Source organism: Antedon mediterranea, chromosome 7, assembly GCF_964355755.1.
Source record: "Antedon mediterranea chromosome 7, ecAntMedi1.1, whole genome shotgun sequence".
NCBI lineage: Eukaryota > Metazoa > Echinodermata > Crinoidea > Comatulida > Antedonidae > Antedon > Antedon mediterranea.
The window spans coordinates 24,882,980-24,908,657 of record NC_092676.1 but is presented as its reverse complement, the minus strand read 5'-3'; the positions used below and the strand labels follow the sequence as shown (position 1 = coordinate 24,908,657).

At 31.7% G+C, this 25,678-nt stretch overlaps 1 protein-coding gene across 5 annotated transcripts in view; it reads left to right on the top strand.

Moving 5' to 3' along the window:
- The window catches only part of LOC140055137 (uncharacterized), a 33,201-nt gene extending 7,919 nt beyond the window's left edge, over positions 1-25,282 (top strand). For 3 of the 5 annotated variants that reach the window (XM_072100359.1, XM_072100358.1, XM_072100360.1), the window contains 2 exons: positions 5,090-5,151; positions 23,894-25,282. In XM_072100359.1, the coding sequence (XP_071956460.1) occupies positions 5,090-5,123 (34 nt within the window). In that variant the 3' untranslated portion in view covers positions 5,124-5,151; positions 23,894-25,282. Of the gene's footprint in view, positions 1-5,089; positions 5,152-22,040; positions 22,278-23,893 lie in introns of those variants that run through there. The other 2 variants (XM_072100361.1, XM_072100362.1) reach the window with 2 other exon arrangements.
- The last annotated feature ends 396 nt before the right edge of the window (positions 25,283-25,678 follow it).

Sequence of the window (25,678 nt, the reverse complement as noted above, 5' to 3'; positions counted from 1 at the left end):
CCCTAAATATGAAAAAATACAGCATAATTAATATCACGAAAAGATAAAATACAGTAAAAATTCAAATACTTGGTCAATTGTAGATCATAGAAGTCAATGAATTCTACAAATAGAAATGTTATAATACAATACTGTGTGTATATACATGTGGTGGGGCTTTATTTGAGAGAAAAAATAGAGACCCTGGGACATTTATTTGATGGAGAAGTGGTATTCCAAACGATGCTATAGGGGAGTTTATTCGAGAGACACGTTTATTCGAATACTAACAGTACAAACCAACAACACTTTGCTTTATTATAGGATTTAAGATAACTAGATTTGTAGAAATCTTAGTTTTTTTTAAAATATAATGTAATATATTGAATATATGAAACTGTAATGTAATATGATTCATAACAAGACACCATAATTAGTATCTAATAATTCCATATAGTTATTATCTAAAGGCCTCAGTTTCTGTTTGAAACGCTAATACTTTCAGCTTGCCTGAGCATCGGCACACGTTACCGGTGCCATAGACGTGTCAATTCATGTAAGCTCACCTAGCAAACGTCTCTGCTAACCGTGATAAGCCTTTACTTTTTCCTGCAACTCATACTTGGACTGTAAGCAATAGCCCCCTTGAGATCTTCAACAAGACTGCGTAGCGCCAATAATGGTTAATACCTCGGGCTTCAGGTAAACTTGTACTGTACACATTTTATCTATTCATCAAAATTCAAACTTCAGAATTCCACAGACTTTAGAATTCCACAGACTTTAGTTGTTATCTTTAACAAAATTATTATTTATTATTCCCTAAACCTCTGTCTACACTATCAAACAAACAAAAAGTGTGATGTGCCTAAATATGGTAGTGATATGCCCAAATATGGTAGTGATATACCCAAGTATGGTAGTGATATGACATTATCATATCCATATGGACACATATATCACACTTTTTTTGTCGCATAAAGTTTGATAGTGTATAGACGGAGTTTTACAATGTGACTTTATATTTCACTATTTGAAATATAAAATGACTTTAAATATTAAAATAAAGGTACAGAACAATTGAAAATTTGACGTTTAATCTTTTTCAAACAAAAAAAATATTTTGCCTCTCTTTATTTTGAGTTAACTGTATTTTATGTACTTATATTTTTTTCATTTTTCACTGGATCTTTTTGTATTTTGCATTATTATTGCATATTATTTACTGTATCACAACATTTAACAGATATTTTTAACCATTTAATGTTATTAATTTCAATGGACTCCAACCGTTTAATATATACAGTATACCCTTTTATATAGATTAATTTATTTGAATAGACCAAAAACAAAACAAACAAAAATTTCCCTGAGATATATTTTCAAATATAAATTAAACAATTCCTTCTTGTGAAAAAAAAAAAAAAAAATATCAATTGTTTATAATTGCAGATATTTAATTTTTTTAATTTGAATTTTAAAATTATTATGTTTGACAATAAATGTAAAACAATTAGGAAACATAAAAAGGCTGAACTAGAAAAAATAAGTTGTCTGTCAAATATTGTACAATTTTTTTAAAATTTAAGGTGCTTTATTTTATATCACAATACATGTGTTTCAAATTTTTTAGTAGGCGTACTATAGGCTAACTGACATTGACTTTGAAACTAATTTGTGATAATTGCTATTAAATGCATTTACAGCATTTATGTTTGTTAAATGCCTTAGGATGTTGTTTGACAGATAAACAGTTTATTGCTGCTAAATGAGCCATATTGGTAATTATAATTAATTGATCACTCTATTAATTAATTACCTTTTAATTTGTAAATTAAGTAATTGATGATGTAATGGTTGGAAAATTTAAGTTGTACTTATTTAATTACCTGTAATCGGATTTTTAAGTTCCTTCAGATTTTTTTTTATTTTGCATACATGAAAGCTTGGAGGTCTCAACTTGAAAAAGTGAAATATCGCAAAACAATAGAGGGTGCTATAAAACGGAAAAGATGCATCATACTATAGAGGGTGATATTAAAACAATATTTTAGACGGGCATCTATAGTAAACAATGGATATTCCAGCCGATTTCAGTGGCAAAGATAAAAAAAAACTCCTTTTTCTCTGACAAATAATAATACATATCAGGCATGTTTTTTCCACATGTTAAAGAATCATATCCCACTGGGATTTTAAACCTATTTTTAAAGTTTACTTTGAGTTGAGCCAACGGGATAACTAGAAAAGACTGAAAACAGGGACTTGTTTTTACCAATTTAACTTAATTATTTGTACAGTTTAGAAATTGTATAAATTTTCAATAAAATGCATATTTCGATTAAATAAGATTAATGTAGCAAAAGTTATATCAATAAATATATGAGTCAACCGTAATCACATTTTAATTATGTGTTACCATGACAACTATTACACTGAAACCCTTTTCATTGTTTTCAGTGGAATAAACAGAGGGGAAAAATGATTGATAAAATTGAAATTGTGAACAATCCGTCAAGGTAGAGCGATTAAATAAGCGTTAGAGAGACCGCCTGTAATCTGAAATCCAGTTTAATACTGTCAGACCTTGGTGATAATCTAGCCACCATTTCGACAATTGTTACTTTCAATTGAGGTTTAATTACACTGAATATTATTGTGCAATATGTTAAAACTTTAAACCATTTAGAGAAAAAAAATATGTAATAATAAGATGAAAGTATACTTTTAGAACAGTAAAGTGTTGGATTGTGGCAGAACAAAACTCATTTAGGCCTATAAATTTTTTATATATCTATAGGGAGGAATCAACCATTAGTGGATCAGGGCCTACGTGGTTAAATGTTGAATTGTGCAATGTGCTAAAAATTTAGAGAAAAAAAATATGTTAGTAATGAGATGAAATTATACTTGTAGAACAGTGAAGTGTTGGTCAGGATTGTGGCAAAAAAAACCCCTAATTTATTTAAACTTTTTTATATACTGTATCTATCTATAGGAAGAATCAACCATTAGTTGATGAGGGCCTACGTGGTTAAATGTTCAATTGAATTAAATTATTTCTCATTTTTCAAAGATGGCATAATTTTTCAATAGTTCAAATATATTCATTTTTGCACTGTTTATGTAGCAATGATTTTGTAGAGTATCCAATATAAAATATGTTATTAATTAGCAAATTTATTTGGGCATTTTCTATTTTAAGTGTTATATAACAGAGTTGCTTGAACGTTGAAGTACATACTTTACAAACAAATGTGTGTTAATTGACGTTTATCATTCAAATAGAATTAGAAATGATACTTTAACAAATTTCATTTTTAGCACAAAAGTTCATAATTGAATACACAAATAATCATTTAAAGTAAAAAAATGTAAATTTATACTTTCTTTCAAACTCAAAAACAATACGTTTGAATAAAAACTGTTTGTCGCTATATGAATATTTTCCATCCAACAAAGGCATGATAACATGAGTGTGTAATAATGAACCAGGATTAGAGAATATGAGTATGATAACCGTCAAGAAATAAATAGCAATAACTTAACGCGTAGCATGGCCTTAACATTCATAAGTATTTTAACCTTGATGCATGATAGCTTATATCTCAAACCGTTCCTGATCTTTCAGTAATTCCACGTTTTTTTAATAGCGTTTTTCCTAAGACTCATCAAGGCATACCGAAATCGGAACTTTTTTCGAACAAAACATTCTTCATACGGTATTCCACAATCTATCATTTAGATTGGCTGACAGTAATTTTATCTAATATCCCTAAATCCTGTATTTTATGATCTTTTTGGATTATGGTAGAAATTTGATGAATATCTGCTGGGAATGCCTCTTAAACCTTAGTTTTGTTGTCATCGAATTCAGCTAAATAACAAATAGTGAACTAGTTATCTACATTTCTCTACTTCAATTTATCCGTTACTGCGTCCTTCAACATTTTACTATAAATACTGAACACCAAATAACAATATTAAATAATAATAAAAAGAAATAAATGTATACTTTCTTATATATGCTTAAAATTCAAATAATTATCAGGGCCTGTACTATACAATATTGGGTTCATAGAATATTGGGTTTTACTATAATTAGATTGAATTTATTATACCACTTTAATTTTTATACCAACTCATTCGGTCTTCGTTTAGCAAAATATATAGTTAATGATGAAACCTTCTTAGGGGAATCGTGTCACCAAATTTAATTTTGTCTTTGCTTATTAAGTTTTCCTATGCCAAATTTACTTTATTATTAAAAAAAAAACTTTATAAATTGATTGAAGAGTAAAATTGGAATTATGTTGTATAGTAAATGACCTTGTAAAATAATAATTACAAAAAGACCTTGGCCCTGACAGCAATGCCTAGTTTCCTGTCTTACCACAGCACGCGCTACACGGGTGCAACGCGATGATAATGAATTAGACAAACTACGAACAAATGCGAGTGTTAATATTTAGTTTTAAGGCTTCTAGATTAATCAACGATTGTAAATGTTTGTAGACAATTTAAATGAATTTATTTAGAAAAAGAGTGGATAATGAATTAGACAAACTACGAACAAATATGAGTGTTAATATTTAGTTTTAAGGCTTCTAGATTAATCAACGATTGTAAATATTTGTAGACAATTTAAATGAATTTATTTAGAAAAAGAGTAACACGTCCCTATAAATTTCAATCAGTTTTTTTATCTGATCTTTCATTTATTTAACAATAATTTTACTAACAGTGTATAGAAAGGCAATACTAAAGTAATAACTAATATACACAAATAATGAATTTGGAATGGAGAGAATATTGAGTTGAAAGATTGAGAGACTGTTGGTGGAGCTGTGGAAAGAAAACTTATGGAAATATTCTTCACATTCAATGAATACAAAACAGTAGTTTTATTCAATTAATCCACTTCTATCTTGTCGAGGGCTAGGCCATTAAAAAAAGGCAGCGGAGTATAGCCATGTAATACTAGGCAGTGTGCAGTACAGGTTGGTCTCCGAATGCGCAACAGCCTTGGTACTTTTTGATATTTCATTTAACTTTTTTTTTTTTTAAACACCTTGTATACTGTAGTCAGTCAATTGTTTGTATTTTTCAGACTGTTAACAACACACTATAATGTTCAAAAATAGCAAGAGAAGAATTTTCCTAATTTTACAGGTAGGTAAGATAATTGGATTACTGATAGATCTCATCCTAATCAAAATTAAGCTCTGTTTACACTATCAAACTAGTTTGACAAATAAGGTGTGCTGTGCCCAAATTTGGTAGTGATATGACACCATTGTGTCCATATATGGGCACATCGCATTTTATCACATAAAGTTATCACGAAAAATGTAATGGTACATTAGACAACCCATAAACAGTGACACCTTTGGAACACAACAATTAAGTCCCCTGTATAGTGGATGACCATGTTATAACATTATGTGCTTAATTTTATGGGAAGGTATCCCCATAATAAGATCCTCCAATGAATAGAAAAAGAAGGGGTTTAATTCTATTATATTAACCTTTTGAAAGACTTAAATGTCAATACTTCAACTTCAACTTTATTTTCCAAATAAAATTTTGTTTTACAATGATAATATTAAATTTTAAAACATAAGGAAGGACCTAGAAAATAGTGTAAACATTAATCAAGTCCAGCTCAGAATGGTGTTGATATGGAATCCTGCCCGGAATTTTATTTTTTGTGAGCTCAATACAGGCCTTGTCTTTCAACACACTCCTAAACTGCCCTTGAGGAGTGCGATTTACAACACGCCTTTGGTTAACTTCTACACATATAAATACAAACAGCACACCTACAGCACCTCTGAATGTATTGAGGAGTGCAATTTGTAGCACACCTATGATTTTCAAAAGACAAGGCCTGTCAATAAAAGTTCTTTCACATCTATCGCGGGTTCAGGCAGGGAGATGTCATAGTTGTTTTACATCTCCCTGGTTCAGGTAAAGGAAACAGATCTCCATTCATTCAGTACCTCCGCTAACCAGGTTATATTTTTATGATATTTTTACGCATTTTATAAAACATAGAAGTGCACTACATTATTATGCCATGCGACGCCCCTCACTTCTCATTTCACACTTTCTTAGGTAAAAATAATTATACTTCTGAATGTCCATAAAATGTAACTTGTGACCACCCACGTTAATGAATTAGTCAATGTATGTGATTCCCAGTTGAATCAATTAGAAAGTTAAGATTTATTACGACTTTTGTAAAATGGTACTTGGGAGTTATTATACATTGTACTGTACATTACATAATGCAGATCTTTACTAAAGCTATGTCTACACTATTAAACTAGTTTAACAAAAAAAGTGTGATGTGCCCAAATATTATAGTAGTGATATCATCATCATGTCCATATATACAGTAGGCACATCACATTTTTTTGTCACATAAAGTTTGATAGTGTAGACAGAGCTTTACATAATGTGTTTGATTTGATTTGAATTTATTAGGAAAATCATCATAAAAAATACATACAAAGTGATAACATAAATTATTGACATAATACAAATAATACATTTATAAAAGATTTTCCAGGATAGCCCAAAAAGCTTATTAAATATTAGCTTATTTCATTTGGATCCTTTTAATCTAATCTAATCTAATCCTTTTAATCTAATATAAAAAATATAAACATTACATTATTGCATTAAACATGTAAATATAACAAAAACAATAATAATATATAAAACAAGTTAAATTAAAGACTACTATGTTGCTTTGACATTTGTAATTACAATTAATGTTGAACATCATCCAATGTAAGCTGTCTGCAGGTTTACATTATGTAACTCTTTGTTCTCTAAATGATTATTTTTGTGAGGAAACCGTGGAACTACATTTCAAAAATTATTTTTTGTGTAGGCGTATCGACATTGATTTAATGAGTGAATTGGTATGATTTTGGTGGTAATAATGCCACCTTTTGTTTTTATTATGGATCAGTAGATTATACAGAGTGATATGGTCATTCTGCATATGCTCAGAAAGCACATGTGCAGATTTAATTTAGTCTAGTGATTTGTCGTGAAAATAAAAGTTTGCTTATTATTTTGCCGGGGGTTGGACTCTAGGTCATCAGCTCGTACACGTTTGCTAGCAAAATATGCCTTCTCTTTCTAGCTATTGATGTAAAGTTCTGGTAGGTCTTCATAATGTTAGTCTTATGTGCCTTTCTACTGATCTCTAGTAGGACTATCTTGTGTGATAGACTTAATGATTGTTCACCAGTGTATCATTAAATCATCCCTTTTAATAAACAAAAGTTATAATAATAATAGTATCCTGTATTTATAAACCTCTAAGCGCTGTACAAAATATTACCGCGGTCATTTTTGGATCAAACACGTATGGAAACATGCTCCCATAATGCAGCTAGTAATAAGCGCAAAGTTGTGTCTTGATCTTTACCAGGTACCCATTTATACACCTGGTTGGAGAGAGGCAAACGTAAGTAAGGTATCTTTTCTAAGGATACAAACAATGCGACTGATGTTGGATTCGAACCCACAATATCACGATCAGTAGTCCATTATCAGTGTCATTACCATGAACATAAGCTTCACCACAACCTCATCATCACCAGCAACCAGCACGTGCATCACAGAATCATTATGAGCCGCCATACAGCATCATAGGATTATCTTGCATCTCAAGTAGGCCGTATAAATGGGTAACCGTACGTTATTATCATTATATGCACACTGAAGCAAGTCATCCTAAGTGAACGTGACAATACCCCATCTTAAGGATTACACATAACTACTTTTGTTATCTGTTGCACAAATGCATGGTATTACATGGACATTGAAATAACAATAACAGTATTTCAAACGTGCATTGTTTTCACATATTGAAGGTTTGTCAAGTGTTGTCTCTGTCTCGTTTCTTACATTAATTTCTCTATTCTTTTCATTTAATTTCAATTGACATTTGCATAATAATAATAAATGATAATATTGATCAATAAGCATGATAGAGGATCATGCCGTTTATAGTAAAATTAAATGCATAATTTAATATGATTTAATTTGTTTTTGAATTAATTAATTTTAATAAATGTATATATAATTAAAAATAGTATTATAAATAGTATATTAGTATTTTTTCCAATAAAAAAAAATTTATATAATTAATATTGATAATTAATAATTGAATTTATAGTGAATTAACAATTGTGAAAACTACGTTCGTATCAGTATCAGCAATTTTTTCATATTTTTTTTTAATCCTTTGTTCTCATTCAGAACTATATAAAAACTATTCTACCACAGTTACTGCAGTAATGTTATTTTGTTATAATAATTCGTCAACAGTTACTGCAGTAATTATATTTTGTTATAATAATTCGTCAACCTTATATGGCGCTTACAGAATGCACAATGACTCTAAGCGCTTCACATTATTTACCCAGTCATATTTCGGATCTAACACATCCTGGAAACATACTCCCATAATGTTGCAGCCAATAATCAGCTCAGTTGTGTTTTGGTACCCATTTGTACACCTGGGTGGAGAGAGGCAAACGCAAGTAAAGTATCTTTGCTTAGGATACAAGCAATGCGTGCCAACCTTTGGATTCGAACCCACGATCTCAATGTTGAGAAAGCGATTTTGAGAGTACATAGGCCTTCACATGGTTTATTGCTGTGACTGCCTCATAAACATTAAAACAAACTAAATGAATATGTTTTAATGCAGTAAATACTGCAGTAACTGCAGTAGAACATGATTCGTTAATGACTTTTGCAAAACAAGTGTTTAGATTTTAATTACTCAGCTCGTAATGAGTAGCGATCAGTCAAAATGATTTCTTAATCTTTACATTTAAAAAATCATTAATGCGCAAGGATTTGTAACTGACGATCAAGGTCATTTATTGCGGATATCATTTCTAATCAATATTTTATATTTTTGTAATTTATCATAAATGATGTTTAACAAAGATATCTCATTTTGCCTTAATTAGCTTTCTAATACCCTGTTCACACAGTAAACTGTAGCATACCACCTTAGTGTGGCTGTAAATTTTAACAAAATTATTAACTTTCTAATACCCTGTTCACACAGTAAACTGTAACATACAGCGTTGGTTGTAAATTTTAACATTAATTATTAACTTTCTAATACCCTATTCACACAAGAAATGTAACATACAGCCTTTTAAAACAGTTGTAAATTCTACCTAATAATTAACTTTCTAATAGTCCCTGTTCACACAAGAAATGTAACATACAGCCTTTTAAAACAGTTGTAAATTCTACCCAATAACTACTTTTTAATAGTCCCTGTTCACACAAGAAATGTAACATGCCTTAGCATGGTTGTTATTTTACCATTACTTACTTTATTTTCCTGTTCACACAGGTTGTAAATAGTTGTAAATTCTACTCATTAATTAGCTTTATTATAACTTGTTCAGACAAGAAATGTTTCATTCTTTTTTGGTAAATTAAAAAGTTCTGAATATTTAGCAATTATGGACAAAATCATTTTCATTTTTATCAATTTGTGATTTGGATATGATTCGAACCAAAAATTTGATTAATATTAGAAAACAGACCTTAAATTTGATGACAGCGTTTTACCAGTATATATAAAGATTTTTTAATTTTTGAAATTAAAAAAAAACAAATTGTAATGCCTTATCCAAATGCCTTCCCTTCCTCTACTTTCTTTAATGTCTATCGTAACAGTTGTAAAACAGTCGTTTCATGTTTTCATTTTATAATGTAGTTTTATCATCAGATAATAATGGTTGCATAGCAATGGACATTATCGTCTTATGTTACTCTCTCCTTCCTCATTCTATGGATTTGCTATCGTTCCCATAATGGAAATGGATTCATTTGGATTAGCTTGATGCAAACTGCGGACAAAAGCTCTACGTTGTTGAAATTTTCTAAAAGGAATCGCTGTCTAACAAAAAACTGGCACCTTTGAATTAATGTCGCAATGAGGGAAAGTATTTAAAATCAAATTTAATGTTCGAAAAATAATGGAGAATCCATTATCCTTTTTTTGGACTTGGTACATACATCCGGTTTTGAATTATTAGTGTAGTATGTATGAAATGTGAGATGAAATCGTTTCATTTACATTAATAATGAAATTACAGTATAGGTAGAAAAATTTCAATTAGTATACTATAACTTAAATAAATCTTCACTTGTAGGCTGGCCGTAATTTAAATATCTTGCTAAATCAAAATCATTATCAGATTTGTTAATAAATCCTTGTAAGATTTTGGAATCAATTTTAATAACTCGCAGGAGCAATGACCGATTTTCCACTTAAATTAGTAGAATCAAAATACAGAATCTATGAGTTTAATAAAATGCGATCTTTCTGACTGTTCAATACGAACCCATAATAGTTTATGTGTTGGTGTGTTAGATTGATATATTTCTCGCTTGAGACTGTGGAAAAGTTGAGATGGAGCGGGGGTTTGTTGTGGAAGTGGTGGAGACAGCATTATAACAGGACACTGAGCTCGCCTTGCCAAGATAGGAACTCGTAACAGTCCTTTGATCTTATGTCTGGCTGCGACAAATACCAACAGTACTGTACTATGTACATATTCTCCGGGGCATTCTTAGTAATTTAAAAAAAAATTCCTAACATGAACACCAGTTTTAAAAAGTCTAAAAATTACTGATTAAATTTCTCTTTCTAAATTTTGCAATAGTATTTTGTTATCTTTTCAGTAAAACCATAAATAAAATATTTTACATTTAAAATTGAGATAAACCAATTCCCATAAGGCTTTAAGATAGCTCATAATTTGTCTGTATATTGACCATAAATTAGTGTATTGGGACCAAAAGTATGTACGGTAGATATTACTTTTCTCAGCATTTCATCCTCCAAGGCTGAATATTCCATCAAATTTGATTTGATTTAAAAGTACATTTTCATTTATGAAACAAATAATTTATAAATGAGATTTCAGTGAAATTGATCATGCAATGCAAGAACACCAAGTTCTAGTTGGCAATTCATTTTCAAAAGATTTTGGCACATGTGGCATTTCATAGTATACTTAATCTGGAAATCGTCATCACTAATACTAGTAATAGAAATACTAACAACATAAAAAACTGTCGCTTGCGGCAAACAAGTCTAATGAGAATGAATTTTTATTTTAAAAATTCATTTTTTATATTTATTTTGAGCTCATTTATTAAAATCAGTAACAATGTCAGTTGTCAGCGAGCAAACTATTTTTAGATTATTTCCATTGTTATTGAATGTGATTCAGTCTCAGTTTGTTTATATTTACAGCAAAAATACATAATCAAATTATTTTTAACAGATGTAGTTTAATTAGCATGTTGTAAACAAGAAAGGTAACTATAGGCCTAGTAAGAAAACCATATAAAACAATGCAGGCCTAAATAATGAAGTGTATGATGATCACAATTGTACAGAATGAATACATAGCACAATGTTCATTTAATCACCGTATAGTCTCTATTGCAATAAAAAAATTCACAATAAAAACATGGAAACCCTACAAACAGTCAGACCAGGGAGTTGGTCAGACATATAAATCCAAAGGCAAATTACTGGAAAATGACAATGCTGTGGGTATCTAAATCTCAAAAGAAATACAAAAAAAAAAGCGAAAATCTAAATAAAAACGATAAAGTAAAACAGCCAAAAAAAAGGGAATATTATCTTTTATTTTTTTTAATATGTTGCTTTTATTATTTATAAATTATTTTATTTTTGGCTTTGATTTATTGTATCAAAATGGTAGATCATCCTGCATCTCAATCTACTACCTAAATATGATAGTGATATGCCCGAATATGGTAAGGAAATGCTTAAATATGGTAGTGATATGACATCATCATGGCCATTTTTGCACATCACATTTTCTGGTCACATAAAGTTTGATAGTATAGATAGAACTTTATACATAATTGTGTGTATATGAACGATATAATGTTACGCTTTACAGTATTTGAGGGGGAATTTGATCCAAACTATGTTCAATTGAGAACAGGGAAGTGTTTTTATTCGAAGGGGGTATTTATTAAAAACTGGGCATTTATGCAAATATATACAGTAAGTAGAATTTATGCCTAAAGTTATGTCTTTTAAAGGTCAATTAATCAATTAAGTCGTAAGTGTCCGAAGAAAGGAAACAAACTCATTTTGATAATTAAAATCTGACCAGGAAGAAGGTTTTAATTGGGATATACAGTCCAATTTTTATGCTTCTTGAGCAATCTTAAATATGCCGTACCTTGCTTTACTGATGTAACCCACAAATCAAGTTAATTCGGCAGTGAGCATCGAAAGCTCATCAATTGCTAATTAATTTGCTGAAAATGTAGGTCAAGATTTTACTGTGGAATTTACAGGATTTACAGTAACAATTTAGATGTCGTTGCGAATCCCACAGTAAAACCACTCACCTGATTAGATTGGGGAAATGAGAGTTTAAAGCTGTCGTACTGTAAATAAGTTATAGATTCATGCCATTAAAGGTGCACTGCACAACATCTTCTTGGTTAGAATTGTATTATATTTTCAATAGAGATGGTGTTGCATGTCATGAAGAAGCTACCACCTCAAACCTAACCCCAACCCCCTCCACCTATGTCTGGATATGGACATTAAGACATTAATTATAAAGAGTACTACAATGACAACATATTCTGACAGAGGATAGACTTTGGCATAAGATTGGGAGAAAATTAGGAGGTGGGATTAAACCTGGATTTTATTAACAATGGTTTTGTGTACAATCTAAATTTGGGGGTGGGTTTATACTCGAATTGCTAACAATGATATTGACTCCAAATTTAATCTAATTTTGGGGGTGGGGTTATACTCGAATAGAGAGAAATGGGGAACCGACGTCTAAAATCCGAGTGGGTATAAAATCATAACAAACCGTTGAGGGCGACACATTTCCTATGTTTATACACGTGAATCATGGCGTTGTCTAACCAATGTTGTTGCTGTAAACGCTCATAATTCTTGTTGTATTTGTGTATTTACACAATAAAACAATGAAATATGTATAAAAATCATCCATCATTCACAATCATAATCCTAAAAATATCTCATATCTGTAGGTCTACATTAGACTAGGCCTATAGTATTATAGTAGAATGGTGTTATCAAGTATTCCAGTATTACTGGCGGTAGCCCCCCTGCAGGAAGCATCACTAGCCACATAACAAAATGGCAGTTGTCAAACTGAAACTAATGCTAGGCCTACATCTACTAGAGATGCTCTATTTAGTCTTACTACCTAGCTAGGAGACGCCTAGCAGCACCCTAGCTAAAGTAGTAGTAGTAAGTACAGTATGCAATAACGAATTTCCAATATTATTATTATTATAATAACCGATAATCCGTGCTAGGCTCGAGGTACTACAGCATACAGGCCAACTATCTAGGGCCTAGAGCTGGGTACAGTATATAACAAAAACGCGTCTTAATTCAATCCAAATTAAAATAAAATATGTTAAGATTTGCCCATATAACATTAAAATTGTTAAGGGTGTTGCAAAAAAAAAAGATACTGCTATTATGTGTGTTTTAAACGTTCTTTTCTACCTTCCTTTTTAACTCAACCCATCGGAATTTCCCATACAAAAACATGTGGCGAAATGGTTTGTTTACAATCTATACCCACTCGGTGAAATTTGAGTGACGTCATCGCGGTTCGCCATTTCTCTCTATTGCTAATAATGATATTGACTCTAAATTTAATCTAATTTTGGGGGTGGGGTTATACTCGAATTGCTAACAATGATTTTGTGTCCAAATTTAATCTAAATGTTGGGGCGGATTTATACTCATGATACTGTACTGTACTCAGTCAGAATTTTCATGTTTTGCCATTCAATTTGAGTGATATTGCATTAGAGCAGAGGCTGAACATTTTAGAATATACAGTAACAGTATACAGTAGTCGCTGTGTTTTCTGATGTTGTTCTTCTATTCAAATTTGATAATTAAATTACTGCAATATTTTTCCCATCTATGGAGGAGAGGCAGTTTATCTTTAAGAGCTAGCATTTGGTTGTGATTGTGCATAAGATGCTTAGATTGGCTTAGAGTACCATTTTTAGTTTTCAACATTCGTTTGATGATCAATCAATTAATCAACGTCAGAACAAGATTACTCATTGAACTATATCATCTGTTGAAAGTCTATAAAAGTATAATTTGAATGCCCGTATGACCGTAAATCTTTCAATTTCTAATACAATTTACAAACTATCAACCGTTCAGAGGACTAGCGTCTGTTCTAAAATAATATTATGATCATCAATTTTAGTTTTTCAAAATATATAACCTACATATCAAAAAATAAAAAATTTTTAAAATTAATTATCATTTTTTCTAGGTTTAAAAAAAAATTAGTTTTGCCTCGGGTCATTTGGGTTTCGCCTTTATTTCTAATATGATGCAAAATTACACATATTTGAAATTAAGAGTGTGTTGCCAGTTATAAAATTTAACTTTAGGATATATGGTGAAAAATTATAAAAAGAAAGGTGAGTTTTGTTGAAATATATATATAGTTATTTAGTAGTGTATTACTAATTGAAGTAGATTTATAATTCATTCATTCATTCAATCTTTTATTTTTGGAATCTCTGTTCCATAGAAAAAAAAATTACTTATCAATTTTTTTTTAAAGAAACTCTACCAATTACTACTCATATCTGGATATTATAAATAACTTTATGTTTATTAAACAATTTAAGTCTAAAATAAAATATTATTGTCACAACAAAAACACACTCATTGATCATAATTTTGTATGATATTGATATTGTCTTTTTACAGGCCTGTACTGTATAACTAGGTAATAGCATGGAGGTACCACCTCATGGTACCACCTCATGGTAATAGTTACCACCTCACCATGATTATGTTGTTATGCTTTGAGACGTAATAAATAATTCATTCCCAATAATGTTACAACCAAGAATTCTTAGTAACCTAATTTTAGTACCTCCTGGTCCAATAAATCTGATGATTTTGGAAATATTTATAGTGATTTATTCGATAATTGACACTGTTCTGTCATCGGTAATTATCGTATGTGATAAAGAAACACATTAATGGTTGTCAATCAGATTAGGACAACTTACTGTACTCTAAATTGGAATGGATAGATTGAAAAATGGATTCTAATTATTGAAATATGAGAGCCTTGACAACTAAGCTTACTGTAGACTGTAAAATACTTTCTTTTGTCAGCTATTTAAAAAATATTACTGTAGCATTGTGGTAGCTATTTTAAAGTATTATTTAACTGTAGCATTGTGGTAGATACAGTTTACTAATGTTTAACATCTTGATGGGACACCTTCTTCAGAATCTTTTCAAAAGCGGTGTCCTCTCATTAGTTGTGTCCCCTCTCCAATAGCGGTATCCCCTTAATATAGCGACCCCTCATTAGCAGTGTCTCCTCATTAGCGATATCCCTGACTACTGTGTTCCCTCATTGTGGTGTCCTCTCAAAAGCGGTCTCCCCTCAAAAGCGGTCTCCCCTCAAAAGCGGTGTCCCCTCAATAGCAATGTCCCCTCAATAGTGGTGTCCCCTCAATAGCGGTGTACCCTCAATAGCGGTGTACCCTCAATAGCGGTGTACCCTCAATAGCGGTGTCCTCTCAATAGCGGTGTCCACTCAATAACGGTGTCCACTCAATAGTGGTGTCCTCTCAATAGCGGTGTCCACTCAATAACGGTGTCCACTCAATAACGGTGTCCACTCAATAACGGTGTCCACTCAATAGTGGTGTCCCCTCAATAGTGGTGTCCTCTCAGTAGTGATCTCCCCACAATAGTGGTGTCCCCTCAATAATGGTATCCCGCAATAGCAGTATCCCCTCAATACTGGAGATTGCTATTGAGACTAGCAATCTCCTCTCAGTAGGGGTTTATTAGTTCATTTCATGAGCATGTCCTAATTAGAGGTACCACCTAAACAGTTCAGATGAGAAGGGCCTCTACTGTATTTCAAAATGCCTATAGAGAGAGTGCCATTCGATTCGTTATGCTGTTTTTACTGCCATAAAATTTAACTAGCTATTTCAAATTTTGACCAAATTTACTAAAAACATGATTGAAATATCAGTTATTATAAAATAATTCCCTCAGTTTTTTATAATTTGTGAAAAATGTGTAAATTACTGTATTTCATGATCATTTTAAACTTAAAGTTGTATTTATTATTGTATATTATAATTTGACATCTAGTAAACACATTGCTTATGTCATGAAAAGGAAATACATAACATTCAAATTTCCCCTGATTATTCCATCAACCTTTCGAGAAGTCCGGATACAGTCAATTTACAATTCTATTTCTAAAATCCGCTTTGCGGTTATGCGACAGAACGTTCCCACTATGTTAAATACTAGTGAGGTTCTTCACGTTTGTCTGGGAGGTAATTCAATAATTTGTAACATACTTTATATGAAGAGCTTCAATCAACACATACGGACGCAAACGAGTTGTTTTCATGCTAGAATGTGTTACATAACAATGAACATGTGTGTTGGATTTATGACCGGATCGTAGAATGAAGACAATGTTTAAGAATGCGATAAAACCGATATTTTTTTACAATTTCATTTATGCCAAATAAAAAAAATTGTTTAGTTTCACGCCAGGGATTTTAAATTTTATTAGCCACTGTGACGTACCAAATGAAAATAGATTTTTTAACAGTATTCAGGGAACACCTCTATTAACTTGTACACGTATTACCAGTTTGTGGTCCATGGGTTTTTGTATATAGTTTTATATGTATTGTTTTATTATGTATATGTATTATGTATGTTAGTTAAGAGCTTTGTATCTGTATTAAACGCTGTATTTGTACATTTGATTACGAAATAAAGAATAAATGAATGCATTAAGAGAACACTTTGTTGTGTCCCAAAGGTGTCCCCTTAATAGGGGGTTTACTGTATTATATTATATAAAAAAATGAATATGAAAACACAACTAATATAACTAATATAAATGCTTTAAATTAAGGGGTTCTATTGTAATATTAATAATTACTATTATATGAAAAAATATAAAAAATATAATATAATAACGGCCTTAAATGTAACAGTTCTATTGTAATATTAATAATTACTATTAATAATTATATGAAAAAATATAAAAAATATAATTTAATAAAGGCCTTAAATGTAAGAGTTCTACTGTACTATTACATGAAAAAATATAATGTAACTAATAAATGCCTTAATTTTACTTCATAAAAACATAATACCTGACAATTTGTTTCTTCACTTAATGAATAAACAAATTAATTGAATTGTAATAGTACTTTTATTATGAAATTGTGTTTCCTTTTATTAAAAAAACATTAAGTTGTTTATAAAGCTACTGGGCGAAATCTAGAATGACCTTGATCATGAGATTAATAATATTGCTGGCGCCATCAGGACTAAACCCTAAGCAAATAGTGAGTAACATTATCTCTTTGATGTTGCCAATTATGTCCAAGATCAATTTGATTGGGTTCTTTTAATGATACTAAAAGTCATTATAATTATGCGTGACCTTGCAGCAGATATTCCAACTTTATTTTTGGTTATTCCCTGTTTATCAGCAAGTGATGTCGCTAAATTTTGTATTCTGAATCTATTTTTAATTTATAATCTAGACTAAATTTAAAGTATATAATTGTTGACCTCATTTCCCTAAAAGATTCAATGTTTAGTAACAGACTTTTCTTCATTATACCATTCATATAGTTATACTATACTCCCCCAAGGGGGACGTATAACCCCAGACGACCTTATTTAAAAAAAAAGTTTTCCTTAATCTTTTATAGGGGAAACCCATATCACTCAGACAGAGATAATAATTTTTAATTAATTTTTTTACTTATTTATTTTGAAGATCTAAGAACATTTAAGGATAAAAACACACAAAAGTACAACATCAACTTATTTCCACTGTCGTTCCCCTTCCCCTTTCCTTCAACATTCCTTCCCCTCTAATAACATACACTAAAATTTAATACAAAGAACAATTATAATTTTCTCCACTTCTCCTTATCATGTGTCTCCCCCCCCCCCTCCCCACTCTCTGTCTTCCCCACTCCCTGTATCTTTACCCACCAATCCCTTCAACCCACTAGTCCATTTACCCCTGCTTACATCGGAGTGCATTTATGCTCAGTATGGTACATCTATTTATAGAAGATAACGATTTTGCAAAACATTAACACGTCATCATAAACCCATGGATAAAATTATAATTAGTACTAGCAACATACTCAGTCAAAACTGTCTTTGCAGGCGTCTGTCTCGTGTATTTTGAAGCTAGTGCCTGTAGCATAGGACCTGAACTGATTCAGAGTTTAATTAAACTTTCGATGAACCTGTGTACATACAATGCTGTGACAATTTGATTAGTTTTTACTATTCATGTGTCAAAGTTTTGAAATAGACACACTGCAACCATGCAAGTACTGTAATGAACTGATTGATTAATATCAATGGTTATTCATTTGTTGGTTTATTATAAAACTTTTATTTCGCAAATAAAATGCATAGCAAAAACATATAAAAGGTTATTATTAATATTATAAAAAATCTAATGCAAAATGTCAGACCAGCTGACATACAATTTTGAATTCAAAAGCAATTTATCAAACACAGTTTTACAAATCAAATTACGAGACATACTGTACTACAGTAATATCACATAAAACTATAAAGAGACTTATATACAGAAAGTTGTAACTGTTTACAGTAGATCCCCCCTCCCCCCTATAAGGGGACACTTTGTTGTCAAATGAACGAGAGGGGAATATGTTTTACCACTATGATAACTCCCCTATTCAATAGAAACCTCTATTAAGGGGACATTTTGTTGGATCATGAAGGTGTCTGATTGTTTTACTGTAATTGTTTGATTGATTTCTCAGATTTTATTTATTGATTTTTAGGTTTCATTTTTTTTAAACCTCTGCAATTAAATGGAAACCTCGGAACTTCTCCCACACTAAAAGTTTACTTCCGCAGATCCTCCCTTCCGTGTAGCTCCTTAGAAGACGTTTTGCATGGCGCCATTCCCAAGATTAAATGATTTCGATTCCATTGCTAAAGTTTTCATTTTAAAATTGGCAAATTAACGGAAAGGTAGCAGACATCAGGTAGTGTATGCTTAACTAAAAGTTTCCTCAACTCTTTGTAACATCACTTTCATTATCAATATTAACATGTTAATTTTATTTTCCAATTATTTTAATGTTTTACAAGAAAGACTCTATTCAGACAAGCATTGGACCAAGCAATGGAAATAAGTTTGCCGTCTCGGTACTTTATTGTGTTTTTATCCTATCATTTTATGTTAGAATTAAGAAATAAAAAAAATAAATTGTTTTTTGGGGTATTGATTGTGACTCAGTACCCATTCGCACTGCATGCACTATTGTTTCTTTTTAAGTATGGTCTTTCAGACTTTACCTTTGGAATCTTTTACATCCTTATGTTGAACAATCTTTAAATGTGCACTTATTTAAAAGTAATTTGAATTGGCAAGTTAAAATTTATACAAGGCATAGAAGGAATTTAAAACACCGCCCTGTAATATACTTAAAATTAATTTTTTTAAAGATGAAGAAATGTGTGAGAATTTAAAAAAGCTGCCCCAACTGAGATTCAAACCAAGAACCTTGGTTCAAATTTTGTTGGATAGCGAGTAATGTTCCCAAATATGGTAGTGATATGCTTAAATATGGTAGTGATATCATCATCATGTTCTTATATGGGCACATCTCATTTTTTTGTCACATAAAGTTTGATAGTGTGGGTAGAGTTTAACACCTGGGCATGAACAACACTAGTTGCAACAGAGATATCAGATTGATACTCCCTTGTCCAGTTGTACAATGCAAAAACTGTCAATATGACATTTGCACTATGGTATTTAAAAGGTCAAGTGATCAACATGTTGTTAATTGTGTCAATTGGGAGAAAAAAGGTGAATCTGTTAAAGTCGGGGGCGCAGCCAGCAAAGAATTAAAGGGGGGGGTCAACCAAATATGTGAGTATTTTGCGAGCGAAGCGAGCAACCATGGACTGGGGGCCAGGGGGCCGCCAAGGGCCCCCGGTTGGGGTCCAGGGGGCGAAGCCCCCTGGAAGCTTTGGCGGTCTAGCGCAATCTAGATCATTTGAATCGGTTTACGCACACACAAATATGACAATGTTAACACTAATAAACTGAAACAAAGAAAACAAAAAACAACTCTCATTTTCATTACAGAACATTTTTATATTCCAGGCTGCCACAGACAAACACCTTTTTCTTGCTTGTTTGTTGATTTGTGTAGAGAGGCTGTAAATTCAGAGGAGGAATTATTTGAACATGGAGTGATATTATTAAATGAGAACCGTAAGGTTAGAGTTCATACACTGTGCAAGTCCAAGAAGCTATCTTGGCTCCGTGTGTATGTGAGACGCTTATCATACCCAGTACATACAATATTTTGTTTAAAAATATAACTATTTTGTTCGAATGTATAGTATAGGTGATAGCTTATACATAATTGTAATAACTAACTTCTAAATTATTATCATACATTTTACGTTAGTTACTATAACGGCGCTCTAGACATCGTGTGATGCATCATAAGTTTGGAACATTCTTCTTGGCTTGGAGACAGAATTCGCGAATGACATTCTCTGTATTAATGTTCATGTTAAAGTGTATGTTCATGAGGCACAATCCCGAAAGCTACTCATAAGACATGTGATTTCGCAAACAGGTTTTCGTTCTCCACAAAGTCGAAAAACTCCGCTCAGCTTCAGCAGACGTTACGGGCATAGGCCTACGCGATTAGAAGAAGTGCACGCACATTCGGGAACACATCTGGATCCGCTAATTTTACACAGTCGCTTCCATCACTGAAGCTCGGAATGAAGATGTTCGTGTCTTGGCAGATCATCGTACCAAATTCAAGTTCCTTGAAGACTTCTTCAACATTACACTTCACGATAGACTCGGGTGCTACGCCAAATATTTTAAAACATGGCCTGTTATCGGTAGAAAAACGGGTTTTTAACTCGGTTTGTAAATGATCAAGAAGTTGATTTGGTAATACTGCTCGGTAGTAATCTTCCACAGTATCTCCAGGATGATTTGATCTGTATTGTTGTCTCATGTTTTTATTTATTTTTTCTAAAAAAAAGGGGGGGTCAGGACCCCCGTGACCCCCCCACTGGCTGCGCCCCTGAAAGTACATTGTCAACCCAGACACCCCTCCCCTAAAAAAATATCAAATTCTTGTTTATTTCAGTTTCTTTTTATGTTGTTTTTCGGAAGTGTGTAAATAATACTTATAGGAAGCTGTCATCCGGCTCAATGAATCTTTCATTTTTGTTTTTAATCAATATCATTTCGATAAGATATTTTATATTATTCATATATAGAAAATACAGTATTTATATTTGTTTATCAGCTTGTTTAGAGTTGTGGCAGATATTTATATTTGTTTGTTTGTTTGTTTGTTTGTTTTATCTTTATACTGGGTGACCTCTTCAGTAAAAGACTGATCTCCCAGAGGGCCCAGTTGGTGATCAGTGGCTGTGATGTACTACTACACCGGGGTAACCCCCTACTCGTCTCGAAAGATGTACTAGGTTCTTTAAAGTGCACACGAGCAAGTTGTGTACACTGGACCTACGGTTTATAGTCCTTATCCGAGAAGACTCGTTCTACCACCAGAACCACTCTTTAGAGTTCTGTATAAATACATTTTTTTTTTTTTTTTTTTTGCTTCTCTTGGATGAATTAGAAGATTCATTTTATTTTGCCCTTATTATTTATTTGAAAGCATAATTTTGTTTGTACCAGTGTCCCGATACTTATCCCTCAACACCATAACACCTATCACTAACTCTATAGTTGTTCATTCTCCCTATTCTAATGTATTATGTATGTATGTTGCTTCAGATTGTATACTCACTGAGTACATCATTTTAATATAGGTATTAATTTTAAATTTTATAGAAAGTGAGAAACTCTGAACCAGATGCTTAAGCAGATTCTGCGAATCTCGACCCCAACCAAGATTTGAACCCACTCTCTTCTACTTGATAGGCATGAATATTCAATTTTTCTATAAATAATGATTTTTATTGAAAAAGTTGTTATAAGACTCATATAAAAAAATTATTTCAATGAGTGAGGTTGATTTAGAAAACTTTCTTAACGTGACTTAAATTTCCCAGAAGATTTGCCAATTAATTGAATTTCTTTATTCTTTCCTCTGGGTTGTAAATATGATGGGGTGGGTAAAGGGACAAACAATTAGAAAATAGGTTATCATTAGCCATAAATAGTAAATTCATTTTAATAATAATAATAATGTGTATGTTATTTTTACATTATAAAAAACTGCCATGTATTTGACTTAACCCTTGTCTACACTATCAAACGTTATTTGTCAAAAATGTGATGTACCCATATATGGACATGATGTCATATCACTACCATATTTGGGCATATCACTACCATTTTTGGGCACATCACACATTTTTTGTCAAAGTATTTTGATAGTGTAGATAGAGCTTAAACCCTTTTTCTATTTGTTGTTTTTGTATATTGTACAGTATTGATTTTATGCTTGTCAAATCATTATATAAATTTAATACTCCAATTTAAAGGTTAGGCATACAGTATGCCTGGGTGAAGTACCAACATTTACTTATCCAAAGTTAAAAAATGTGCATAGAAATAAACTCAATATTCGATGTGCCTTGGTGCAGTTCTTGACAATAGGGACATTTTCGTTTTGCGATGGCCTTCTGTAGGTACAATATACAATTTCTGTCAGAGCAGACCCAAATTGGGCGATTCTAGCTCCATGACCATTTTGGGTCCTTGCTTGTAAACATCTTTTACATTATTGCACTACTCTGCTGTAGAATTTTTATTTTTTTTATGTTTTAGGCAAATTGCCAAGGATAACCATAAGCGAATTCCTTCTTAAAGGTGGCAATCCTGTTCACAAAACAAACATACACTCTACATAATCTTATTACAAGTCTTTGGTAGTGGAGTTATAAATTGTCATTCGAAAAAATCCCGACACTGACAGGACTCGAACCCCGGACCCTTGAATTGGTAACCATTGTACAGTCTATTCCTATATTTACATACAGTATCAGCAATTGCTTTGGTTTAATAATAGGTTAACAGGACATTGCACTGCCCCAGTGGACCGTGATCTTAATACTCAATAAATCAATATACCTTTTGACAGACTGGATGGATTTATTACCTCGAGATCAATTTTATATAATTTTCTTGATAATAATACTGTACTTAATAATTTGTGCTGTATGTGGTTCAATATATTTAGTATCTGGGAAATTGATACAATAAAATGACACATTCAAAAACAAATTTAAAATAAAATAACAAATATTTTTCAGGGGGACAATATATCTTTAAAACTGTTACGTCAAGTAAAGCACTATATTGGTGTTATGATACCTCAGACACAAGATTTGCTACAGTATTACATTAGTAATTACAGTTATTATACCTTTTACAATTGAAAGACCCCTCCATTCATATCCACGCTATCCTTAGTTACTACTAAAACTCTGTTTACACTATCAAACTTTGTAACAACATTTGATGTGCCCATATATGGACATGATGATGTTATATTACTACCATATTTGAGCATATCACTACCATATTTGAGTACATCACAATTTTTTTGTCAAACTAGTTTGATAGTGTAGACAGAGCTTAACACTTTTCTTATATTATGCTGTTCTTGTACCAATTTAAAAGTATGTTGCATGTTTGTTATTATATTAAAATGTTATTAAAATTATTTTATCTTTTAGAAGAGAAAATACTGCAGTTCAGTGTTGACAACAGTTGAACAGAGAAATACAAAGTTTGTACTATTATGAGAAAAATAATTAAGATTTATACTCGGACACCTTGAACAATCATTGCAATACAGAAAATATTTCTTGGAAAGGTATTAGCGGAAATAAGAAAACAAGCAAAAGGGGTGAATGTCATGATAAACATGCCCCGTTGTAAATGCTCTTTAGGTAGTTTCATGGTCATTGTCAATAAAGTAATTAATTAAACATTAGTTAATGTAAAAGAAGTGGAAAATGTGAGTCGTAACCATTGACATGCTATACGATCCATCTTTTATTGGCAGTGATCATGTTAGAAGCTTTGAAGGAGCTCTTTTGACCAGTTCACCTTTAATGTGTCTGTACTTTTTAGAGAAGATTTTTATTTAATAGCCGGTAAGGAAATCGGAAATTCATTGAATGAATAATCTGTAATAAAAGTCAGTTCAATGAAAACTTATAGAGTAATTTAGTATAGACAGATACTCATTTATTCGTTCTTGACATTAAAAATTGCACATTTGACCTTTGAATGCCTCACCAGACCAGACTAAATAGGATATTTTTTGTCACATAAAGTTCGATAGTGTGGACAGAGCTTTTAGTATTTTTTTTTATGAATAAGAATTATCATAAATTATATCGTTCTTGTAAGTAATAATATAGTAATATTTTGATAAAATATCTTTAAAATGTACTTGTTAATTTATCCCAATTAATTTCAGATCATGCACTTTTGATAAGAACCGGTAAAACGTTGTCAATTTTGAAATGTTCTTATTTTAACGTTGGTTTCAACCCCAAAATTGTCTCATTTCAGAAGATGACATAATTTGACTATAACCATCAATCATCATCCAATCCCTGTCATACTACGAGGTTAATGCTACTACTGCAAAGTAGCAAAACTCATTTGTCCAAAAACTTCTTAATAACGAAAACGTCAGAAATCGCCTTCATCCCCGGCTATCCGAATGCTATTACCGATCCATAAATCTTTGCATTTTTACAAGTATACCACTTTACTTGAACATTTTTGTCAGAAGAAGAGACGGGAAATGGAAATGTATAAGATGTTTTTTTATGTCGTTAGTAGAACGCTTAAGAGGCGACCCAAATTTATATATTCAATTTGATGTTTGTTATCTTTTTAATTGTATCATCAATGTAACATGTAGATATACGGAAATTGATCGATCATACTATATGACTCGGTTCTCAAAAACTATGTACCCAAAAGTCTTTTAGATTGCGTGATGGATTGAAATGACAGTCCCACCTGAGACAAGAATATCAGGTCACACCCGCAACATGTTTTTTGTTCTTAATAAAATTCTATTTCTACCACGTTTTGTGTGTGTTTTTTTGTTTTTTTTTAGTTTTTTGCCTTTCATACATATCATGTAGGCCTATGGGATGCAATAATTTTTTTCACAATTTAGCTGGGCCTACATTGTGTTTAATATAGGCTACGGATGCATTCCCGTTTAAAATTGAGCTTAAATCACGGCTTGGACAACCTGAATTAACGAATTTCTTTTCCATGTTGGTCCGTGTCTTCACTCGCGTCACTTATTACCAGGCAAGCCATAATAAACCGTACATTGCGCTTATTCAGCCACGTCAATTGAACCATGCACGTCAGCGGCCTGTCTATAAAATTAAGTTAATTCACATTTACCTGTACAAATGGTTCATATTATAGAGGTTTACTTACTGGCAACTTAGCAACCGTAGCGAATCCGGATACATTGAAGA